The sequence below is a fragment of the Clupea harengus genome, chromosome 1, assembly GCF_900700415.2.
Source record: "Clupea harengus chromosome 1, Ch_v2.0.2, whole genome shotgun sequence".
Lineage (NCBI taxonomy): Eukaryota > Metazoa > Chordata > Actinopteri > Clupeiformes > Clupeidae > Clupea > Clupea harengus.
The window spans coordinates 24,568,819-24,579,180 of NC_045152.1; the positions used below are offsets into that span (position 1 = coordinate 24,568,819).

Genomic DNA, 10,362 nt, shown 5'->3' on the forward strand with positions numbered 1-10,362 from the left:
AACAAAGTGAGATGATAATCTGGGTGCTAACCAGTTATGTTTATTCAACAAGCAAATTATCTAATGTGAATCAATGACACAATTCTAAGAATATTGGTTAACAGATTTAGTAGTCATTGAGATTTCCCTTTGACATGCATGGAATTTGTGGAATTCCTGTCACACGGATATCACATGTCCCAGTGCCACAGTAGAACATTATGCCTACCTTTTCTTTGAGACTCAAAGTTTTTCTCTGGAAGGTTGACTTTGGGAATGGAAGGGTGTGGGTGTGTGTGCATGCATGAGAGAGAGAGAGAGAGAGAGAGAGAGAGAGAGAGTGAGTGAGTGAGTGATAGAGTTAGAGAGAAAGCAGACAAACAAATAAGTTAAGTTAAGTTCACCATGCACTGAAGCCTGCACCATTCACCTGACACTAGGTTTGCTTGTGTGCAGTGTGAGAGCAATGAGGCTGCTATGGCCATGAAGTGAAGAGGGATATGGCCATGAACCCTGTGACTCCTGGTGACTCCCCTGCTCAGAGTGATGTCTCTCTCTTGTCCTCTCCGGGCTCCATGGGCTCAGCTGGGGCCAGCGAGGACGCAGAGAAACCAGAGGACCGGGTCAGAATCAAAAGCAAGCTTGTGTCTGCATGGAACAGTGTAAAATATGGTACTTTCCTTGACTTTTTAAGAAAAACCCTTGTTAAATCTTTACGTAACTTAATTGATTTAATTTAAGTACCATTGTTTTCATTTACTCTTACGAAAGACCCTCTGATCTTAAAATGATTGTGATGTTTACCTGCAGGCTGGTCTTTTAAGTCAAAGTCCCACTTCAATAAGAGGTCACCTCTTGTCCTTCTGGGGCACTACTACTTGCTAAGCTACAGTGGTAAGAGAAATACAGGCTACTACAATCCATGAGTTCCTAAGAACCCTTCTTCCTTTTATATTTGTGGAGAGGAACCAAATAAAATCAAAATAGCTGTTTTTAGGGTTCCGCTCTTCCTCTAAAGCAAGTGCTGGATGTATTTTTTGTTGCTCTGTCCGCTCTGTAAGCCTATAAAAGGAAGTAGAAATGTGGGAAGCCGACGGCTCCGCTGTACCGACGTGTCCTAAACCCATCAAAATCAAAACCTCATTACTACCTTATGACGGCAGTACGTTTAATCCAACACATCAGTTACACCTCTCACTTTAAAACATACCCCTTACCTTTACCCCTTGAACTGTTCAGGAGAGAGGGAGGCTTTCCGACGGGCCTTTTCCTCCTTGCTATGGCTGACCTATCGCAAAGGCTTTCCCCAGCTGGCTGACTCCACCCTCACCAGTGACTGTGGCTGGGGCTGCATGCTGCGCAGCGGGCAGATGCTGCTGGCGCAGGGGTTGCTCCTTCACCTGCTTCCACCAGGTGAGCTGGAAATATGGACACCAAACTGTCTCGCTCTGTACATGGAGGCGGTAAGGGAAAAATCTGTTCTATTATGAAGATATTATGTCAAGTATCAAATGACATCAGAAGCCATGGATAGATCTTTTATCCTTGTGTCTTTTATATTTAAAGCAGCAACAAGGAGTTTTGCTCCAAAATAAGCAAGCTAACTACCTAAAAGGCATGCAAAAACCTTGCCACCAACAGCCCAGTTGACATTTACATTTAGTCATTTAGCAGACACTTTTGTCCAAAGCGACGTACAAGGGAGAGAACAGTCAAGCTAAGAGCAATAAAAACCTGGTGTAACAATAAATACTACTTTACATAAGAAATAGAACGGGATAGAAAGAAAAAGAAGTGCAGGAATGTAACTGCTGAAGTGTAAGTTAAGCACTAGTCAAGGTGCCAGTTAGGAAGGGAGGTGCTCTCTGAAGAGTTGGGTCTTCAAAAGCTTCTTGAAGGTAGAGAGGGACGCCCCTGCTCTGGTAGTACTAGGCAGTTCGTTCCACCAACGTGGAACTACAAATTAGAATAGTCTGGATTGCCGAGGCGATGTGGGCCGTGAAGGTCAGTTGGTCATCAATAATGACCCGAGGTTTCTAGCTGTTTTGGATGGAACAAGAGATAAAGAGTCAATATTGATATTGATGTTGTGGTGGATGACCTGTTTGGCTGGGAAGACCATCAGTTCCGTTTTTGGCCAGGTTCAGTTGAAGGTGGTGATTTTTCATCCATGTGGATATATCAGCAAGACAGTCCGAGATCCGCGCCGAGACAGTGGTGTCCTCAGGAGGGAAAGACAGAAACAGTTGAGTATCATCGGCATAACAGTGATAGGAGAAACCATGCGAGCGGATGATAGGGCCCAACGAGGTGGTGTAAATGGCAAAGAGAAGTGGTCCCATCACCGAGCCTTGGGGCACCCCAGTGGTGAGGCGGTGAGGTACAGACAGCTGACCTTGCCGTGACATGTTGAACGAGCGCCCAGTGAGGTACGATTCAAACCAGGAGTGTGCCTTGCCAGAAATGCTCATACTTGACAGTATGGACAGAAGGATGCGGTGGTTGACTGTATCAAACGCAGCTGATAAGTCAAGCAGGACGAGAGCCGAGGATTGAGCTGCTGCTCTAGCTGTTTTTAAGGCCTCTGTCACAGACAACAGGGCTGTTTCGGTGGAGTGACCGATTTTGAATCCAGACTGGTTTGGATCGAGGAGATTGTTCCTTGACAGTTGACACTGATAGAAGCTTGCCAACACACTAACTGGTGTCTTTTGGCAGTATAGCTGGCAATGTCATGCTGTGAACGCTTTTCTTCCATTTTTGCAGGGTGTTCCAGCCCGGAACACAGAACTACATAGGGCATATCCTGGATGGCTAGCGGGAAAGACATAGGTGTTTATCTGTCCTTAACATGACCATATGCTATCAAAATGAATTTGAGGATGGTACCAAAACGAGTTGCCTATAAAACCATACCTCAAAAAGTGTCACATTGTTGCACAGTGTTACTTTAAGTGCGTTGAAAGTAAAGTATAGGGGTAGCAAAATCAACTGCCTTTCTAGTCCACCACAGGTCCCTACAAAACTAATAACTATTAAGTACCTTGATGTGATGTTCACTCTGTAGGATGGACATGGGCTGCCTCACACCATGTCACCAAAGATGACCTAGAGGTCCTGTCACCTCGGCCTTCCTCTAGCACAAGCGTGGCCTCAGCAGAATGCCCCAGAGCCAGGACGAAGAGTATGGGCTGCAGCCTGCTGGAGAGGGGTGGCAGTGGGAGTGAGGCCACCCACAGGATGGTGGTGTCATGGTTCGTTGACCAACCAGGTTGCCCATTCGGCCTGCACCAGCTGGTGGAGATGGGCAAGAGCCATGGGAAGAAGGCTGGGGACTGGTACGGTCCTGCCACTGCTGCCCACATCATTCGGTGAGCCACGGCTATAGACAGAGGACACTCCAGAAAGAACTCAACTTCCCTTGCACGTTTCATGTAGCTCACATGTAGCTCACCAGTCTTAATGAGGTGTGTGCTAATCACTGAAACCTAAATGATTCAAGACAGGCCTTGTTTTGTTTCTCCTGGTCTACTGACCTTGTGGTTTGCCAAGAATGGTATATGCAGTGTATCACAGAGCAGTATAAATGTCACATTTCTCTCCTTTTTGTGTTCTTTTCTTTTTTTTCTGTTCGCCCTGTCTTTTGTCAATCTGTCATTCTTTGTCTGTCTGTCTCAGGAACGCGGTGGCAGCATCTGAGTTATCTGATCTGGTCGTGTATGTGGCCCAGGACTGTACTGGTGAGTGTCAGCCACCTGTTTGAATCTGGGGCAGTTTTTGCCTCAAATGTAATCCAGCCACCGTGGATAAGCTGTATACGTGATACATGTTCCTGTTCCTGAGTTGGGAGAGAGATGTGGGATGGGTTCTGTCCAGGAACACCTATATTGAAATAATGAATACTTATATTGAAATGATGACATATGCATTGCACATTCTATCACTTTTAATTAAAGCATCTCTACAAGTAGAGGTAAATCTATTCAAACTTTAACATTTTCAGACTCTTTATTTAGTAATATTTGTTGATATTCTGTTGGTCAGTTATGCACTTGGTGAGTGCTAAACCCATAGCCAGAGCCATGGTCTGTCAGAGTTGACTAACTTGGATCTGTGCTCCCCTTATGGTCATTGAGATTACTGTTTGTGTTACAACCACAGCTAGTGGGAATTCAACAGCCGATGTCGATGCCTCATTGTGGTTATCTGTATGAGCTGTGTGTGTGTGATGTGTCTGACTATGTGACTGAACTCACATTCCCCTCTTTCCCCTCTGTCCTGCAGTGTACAAAGGGGACATTGTGAGGCAGTGTGAGCGGCCCCAGCATGAGGGCCCCAGGGGCCGTGGAGCTGCGTGGAGGTCCCTCATCCTTCTGGTGCCTGTTCGGCTTGGGGGTGACGTCCTCAACCCAGCCTACACCGAGTGTGTCAAAGTGAGTTATCAGATGGTCACAGATGCACTCATGACATCCACTGTGGATGTAGCTGTGCATACATTGGAAGCAGTTAAGGAATGTGAGCCTGGAACACTTTTGTTTGGTGACACATGCAGATAAACTTGGAGGATGAACTTGGAACTGAGCTATTCATTTGTCCTCACCTTGTGCCAATCATTTCAACAGAGACTTCTCGGGTTAGAGTGTTGCATTGGAATCATCGGTGGCAAGCCCAAACACTCACTTTATTTTGTCGGCTTCCAAGGTAAGCGATACCTCTAAACATTTCAATTGAATCTGCTGCTTCAGTTTCAGAGAACACTAATGCATCCCCGAGCTGACATTATTTACTATTTTTAACAAGTCATTAATCAGGAGTGGAGGTGAACATGAGTTCACATGATAAACCGAATGTATCTCTCCTGAAAGCTGTTCTTTTGCTTGTTTTATTTTATTACGTAAGAGAATACGTTAGGCATCCTTGAGGGTTTGTGTTTCTGCCTCTTCCCTGACCTGTCTTTCCATTCTGCTGTGTTTTCATTTACCGCCCACTCAGATCAGCAGCTGGTGTACTTAGACCCCCACTACAGCCAGTCCGCAGTGGACATCACCCAAGAGGACTTCCCCATAGAGGTATGGAGATGCTCTGCAACATCCAATCAGAAGGTCCAGAGCACCTCATAACTGAGCATTAGAAGTTCCCTGTCAGTAAATGAAAGTGATGGTAAACATCTCATGTGACACAGCTTGTCCAAGGGTGCGTGTGGATATCTACTATTTATATCCTGTTTTCTGGTTCTTGCAGTCGTTTCACTGTAAGTCCGCTCGGAAGATGGCGTTCAGCCGCATGGACCCCAGCTGCACTGTGGGCTTCTATGCCAGAGGCCAGCACGAGTTTGAGACGCTGTGTGCGCTGGTCAGTGCGGTATGTGTAAAACGGGACCTGGAGTTTCAATCACTCCATGTGCATCAAATCACAATGTGTTCCAACTGTGTCCCGGCTACCCCCTGGGACACAGATGGACTGGACACATGATGTGACGCTCTCCATGTAGCTGTTGATAGCCTTAAATGCTCACAGATTAATTGAAAGGAGTTATTTGTGGGCCCAGGGGAAAGACTGCCCATAGCTCAGGTGGCGCGTCATGACAACAGCACCACCAAAGCCTGCTGTTCAGTTCGGCATGTGAGCTCATGAAAAGAGATAAATTGTATGGATTCACCCGTGTCAGTTAGCAACTGAATAATGAGCAATGCTGCTTGATGAAGCGAAAGCCATTTCACACTGTGCTGTTGATTCCTTCCTCCTAGGTCCTGAACTACGATACAAACAAGTACCCAATGTTTACCTTTGCGGAGGGCCAGCGGGCGGCCGAGGAGGACGACGCACGGAGTGAAATGTCTCTCTTCTCTGAAGTTTGCATCCTCAGCAGCAAGGCAAGCCACGCGAGCTTGTCAAGTGGCACGGATGACTTTGTGTTACTATGAGGACACACTACTTGCCACAGTAAACTGTCTAAGGACACCGGACTGATACAAGCTGACACTGACACCAGCCCTGTCTGTATACAAAAATAAGAAGGAAAAAAAACAAAACAGTTACTCTGTGAAAGCTGTTTATACTGAAGGTGCTCGTAGTAGCCTCTGTGAGCAAAGAATGTTTACATGGCCTTCCTGACTTGTTTGATAAGCTTGGTGTATGACGCACCGCTCTGAATGTAAAACAAAATCAGTGGTTTGCACTGTCACTACTACTGAGCATACACTGACATAGTTCTCATATGTGATGTTTGGGTTCTGTTGCCAGCTTATTCACTTACCTCCTTAATGTTGAGGTCAGTGCCCGTCACAAAATGTTGCACTCATTCTGAAGTTGAAGTATGTTTCGTTTTTTTATTATTAATTAATCTTTAATTTTGGACCGACTCTAAATGAGAAAATGAAGGAATAGATGAATATCTGGCAGTCTTCCCTGGACAGAAAATATTCATCTGTTGACAAAATGTAACTATCCTAATACTCTAGACACTCTTGTTTATTTTCTTGGTTGGTCGCTCTGTCAACACTGTTTGTGCTCACCTCTCTGTCCTTGGACGGTGGTCAGAGGCCTGAGCCTGTTAAGCTGCGGTGGTCTTTAAGGTCCCAGTAAGCCCGGCCCATATGGCCATGTCTCTGTGGTGTCCTCAGCAGCTACCGTTTGTCTCAGGACCTCCAGACAATCTGATTCCTATTACCTCGCATAGAAAATGTGTGCATCCGTCGTCATTTTAATGCATGGAGGTTAATACACACGTTTAGCGTACTTGTATGGTCTTTTTCACTGTCCCAAAGTCAAAATCATTTGGAACATGAGTGAGGCTACTCTTAGGTTATGTTTGTATTGTGGGATATGTTTTGATCTGTTTGGCAAGTGGCACTGCCCTTTTTCGTTCATTTCTTTTAATAGATATATTTATTCACCTCAGGGTTATGTGATTTAGGGCTTGGTGGGTTATTTTTGAAAATGAAATGGAAATATTCATGCAAAATGAGGATCAGGCTGTTATTAATATTAGATATATTTTTTTCAAAACCAAAACCATTGTCCTGGGTTTGTACTGTTGTATGAACTGAGCCAAATAAGGTCAGAGTTCCTACCCGCTTCCTGTCATGTGACTCATCTTGATAATGATGATCATGGCCATTTAGCCTCTCACCAGACCTGATGCCGGTAATTGAGGCTTGTGTCTGTAATTCCATGATTAAAGTAGGAATCCTCTATTAGACTAAGCAGGCAGTGAGTGAGTCTCCCAGATCATGTGGTAGGATGTGCTTTTGGTGAATGGGTTAAATCTGGACTCCATTCCACAGACCATGTGAGAGGCACATGGAGCTAGTAGAATGCAATCCTGCTGCTAACTTCAAAGAGCAGAAGGTTACCTCAGATTCATCGTGTGGCAGCATCAGCAGCATATCTGTGTTTGGTTCTGGGTGCATGGTTGTTTTATCAGTATGTATTATATATGTACCGTTTCCTTGTTATCTATACTGTTTTATTTACATATTGTTCTCATTACTTCTTGCGAATCAAAATTCTCTGGCAATATCAAAATGGACATAGACACTGTATTTATTAAATTAATGTATCATTTTAAAATGAAACCAGTGTTTTACCATCTAATAGTATTTACATCAACATATCATCTGAATGTTTTTAGTATGAAATTAATTGAGTCATTTTTACCTAACAAGAATATGAAACACAGACAGGCCCAGTATCCAAAGTCCAGCATATCTGGTCCAGCTCAGTCTGTGGGTACAGACCTCATATCACGGCCATACTGCTGGAAGTACAGATGGGAATGATACTGTAACTCAGGCAGCACCAGTCGCACACAGAAGCCCTGCTCCTGCTGGCTGAGGTTTGCCCTGAGCTCGTACCCCATGATGGTGGCAGAGTTTGTCTGCCAAGGCCGCACCAAATCCTCCAGCTGCCCGGGGGGCACCCCTTCCCTGGCCACGCACATCTTGCGTACGCGCTCGGTGGCCCTTCTGAGCTGCGCCACCTCGCGGCTCAGCCTCTTGCGCCCGTACATCTCCGCCTTCTCCCAAAACAGCTGCAGGAAGAAGTCATAAAGCAGTGTGTCCAGGGCATTCCAGGCACTGAGCTTCTCCTTGGTGGCCTGGTCCAGCGTGGCCACGCTGAGCACCGAGCGCACATTCAGCCGCACGTACGCCAGCTCCTCCAGCCCCACGCCCAGCAGCGCCCCGAGGAGCACCAGCGACTCGTCAAAGTGCTCGGCAATCATCACCAGGTGAAAGGCCTCCTCCAGGCGTGCCAGGTCCTCCGGCCAGGAGCTGTTCCACTGCTGGCTGTTGAGCCCCATGTCGAAGCACATGGGGTTCTTGACCAGGCCATTCCCGACTTCCTTCGGGTCCCAGTAGGCCTCCGGGTTCTCCAGGAAGATGGTGAGCGCCGATTTTCGCTTCAGGGAGCCAGCTGCGGCGGCGGTGGCTGCTGCAGCATCCGCTGCCTTCTGGGCCTTGGTGAAGGCAGGCACGGTGGAGGTGTAGTAGTTGAACACGGACTCGAAGGTCCGCAGGGGCTCGCGCAGCAGCGTGACGTACACAGCGTTCTGGGGCATCACCTGCATCACCTGGGCCAGGTCCAGACGCATGTGGCTGCACAGGATGTCAAACTGGGTGGAGCCGTCCGGCAGCTCATCAACAAACTCCGCTCTGAACCTGCGTGCCAGAAGAGGGAACAGATGTTAGTGCACAACTGTCTTTTGAAAACAGATTGCTTGACCAATACTGAATATCAACAAGGCTCTTTGCTTTACTTTGAGCACCGCTAGACTTAAATCCTATCCCAAACACAAACACACAGAAGACTTGTTGTTATTTGACTGTAAATAACTTGTAACTGTTAACTGTAAAAAACTGTAAAATGTGTTCTGCATTGCTGTTTTCCATTGTAAAAGACAAAGTATAATGTGCTCAGTACCTCTCTGGGTAACTGAACTGGTAAGTGTAGTGAGGAAAGGCAAATGTGGCTTTCTCTCGCTCCCCGAGCCGAAACAAAAGGTTCTGCACAGTGCTGCTCCCCGTCTTGTGTGTTTTGAGGAAGACGATTGGTGGTGGAGCCCTCCTCCTTTCTATGGTGGAGCGAGGAATGTCTTCTGTAGGTTGTGTGGTGGCGATCTCACCTGCTTTCCTCCTGCCACTCTCCTTGTGGGATGCTTGTTTTGGTCTGTGCTGTGCCTTTTCATGCTCTGTTCTTTTATCCACAACTGGTCTTTGGCTACAACCCAAAGTCAGAGATAAAAAAAAAAGTATGTCCTTTTAAAAACTTTACATTTTCACAAAATCTATCTATAATCTTCATTGATTGCATCATTAACAGAACATTGTGTGTGTGTGGAACCCTAGAGGTTGTGATGACCAGGACATCAACAACATATCATTACCTTTCCAAAACAAACTAGGAAGAGCAATAAACCGTATTTGCCTACCTCACAGGCTGGAGAGCCTGGGTGGCCAGCAGCATAAGCAGTAACGTCACAGCCAGAGTCACCAGGAGACCTTTCATTCGGTGCCTCCAGAGTTGGTGGGACACCCACCGGAGGGTCATCTCCCTAGCCGCGGTCCACCTGCTCTGCCTGTCTGTCCACAGCGATGCCCTCTCCCACACATGCTGGCAGGGATCAGTGTTTCCAGAGGTAGTAGCAGAAGGCTCATGAGGACCCAGGATCACCTCACTAAGCTGGCTCAACGATAAAGAGTAACCTCCCACACACCAGAAGGGCATTGTGGGGAAACTTGTTTAGCTGTCTGTAATTGTCCACACAGAATGTATTCTTCATTTTCTTATTCATTTAAGAGATACACATTTATTTTTAATATGTAAACATTGTCAAAGTTACTAAACAGATTAATATTGTTTGTCAACAGAATAGGTTTCAGCTGTGGAGTAACAGTAGCCTACAAAATGTTTGGTTTATGTGTGAGTGTATAGGCTTTTATCCACTCATTTTGATTTGCAATTGGCAGAAACGATTAGAAAACCAAAACCATCAACTTTCTGTATGGTATAAACTTGATTGCCTTAGATCTTCTTAATTAGCCATTATCCTTTTCTTGGCCTTTTACTTACACACTCAGTTTTAAGATGTAAAAGCCCAGCCCAAGTGCAAACGAGCAGTATTTCCCCCATTTCTTTTTGGATAGTTAATCAGTTCACGCTTGTATGAGTAAAATCAATTAAAACCCATTCAGATTACAGCTGTTCGAACCTGGAAAACCTTCGTGAAGCATTTTATTCCCAGCTTGCTGAGAAAGTAGCACACCCATCCCCCAATGAACGCAAGCAGCCCGCATTCCACCCTGCAGTGCAGCTGACACCAGGCATGCGCGGTGACTTCTGTGTCGTTTGTGTGGGGGCTAGAGGGCGCTAATGCTCCACTGT

General features: G+C 46.1%; 2 protein-coding genes across 4 annotated transcripts in view; one reads left to right on the forward strand and one right to left on the reverse strand.

Moving 5' to 3' along the window:
• Positions 1 to 7,556, forward strand: part of LOC105898758 (cysteine protease ATG4D) — an 8,867-nt gene extending 1,311 nt beyond the window's left edge. Inside the window, exons 2-11 of one of the 2 annotated variants that reach the window (XM_031572824.1) lie at positions 420 to 651; positions 790 to 873; positions 1,219 to 1,392; positions 3,047 to 3,350; positions 3,658 to 3,719; positions 4,264 to 4,412; positions 4,602 to 4,680; positions 4,972 to 5,048; positions 5,221 to 5,340; positions 5,727 to 7,556. In XM_031572824.1, the coding sequence (XP_031428684.1) occupies positions 480 to 651; positions 790 to 873; positions 1,219 to 1,392; positions 3,047 to 3,350; positions 3,658 to 3,719; positions 4,264 to 4,412; positions 4,602 to 4,680; positions 4,972 to 5,048; positions 5,221 to 5,340; positions 5,727 to 5,903 (1,398 nt within the window). In that variant the 5' untranslated portion in view covers positions 420 to 479 and the 3' untranslated portion in view covers positions 5,904 to 7,556. The remainder of the gene's footprint in view (positions 1 to 419; positions 652 to 789; positions 874 to 1,218; positions 1,393 to 3,046; positions 3,351 to 3,657; positions 3,720 to 4,263; positions 4,413 to 4,601; positions 4,681 to 4,971; positions 5,049 to 5,220; positions 5,341 to 5,726) is intronic. The other variant, XM_012825815.2, reaches the window with a different exon arrangement.
• Positions 7,507 to 10,276, reverse strand: LOC105898757 (galactosylceramide sulfotransferase). Of its 2 annotated transcripts, none has more exons than XM_031572823.2 (4): positions 10,190 to 10,276; positions 9,410 to 9,728; positions 8,902 to 9,198; positions 7,507 to 8,639 (listed from the first exon to the last, which is right to left on the reverse strand). In XM_031572823.2, the coding sequence occupies exons 2-4, from the start codon at positions 9,703 to 9,705 to the stop codon at positions 7,700 to 7,702; spliced, it is 1,533 nt and encodes a 510-aa protein (XP_031428683.1). In that variant the 5' UTR covers positions 9,706 to 9,728; positions 10,190 to 10,276; the 3' UTR covers positions 7,507 to 7,699. The 2 variants fall into 2 exon arrangements, with proteins under 2 accessions (XP_031428683.1, XP_012681268.1); XM_012825814.3 differs by having other exon boundaries at positions 10,051 to 10,258.
• Positions 10,277 to 10,362: the final 86 nt, after the last annotated feature.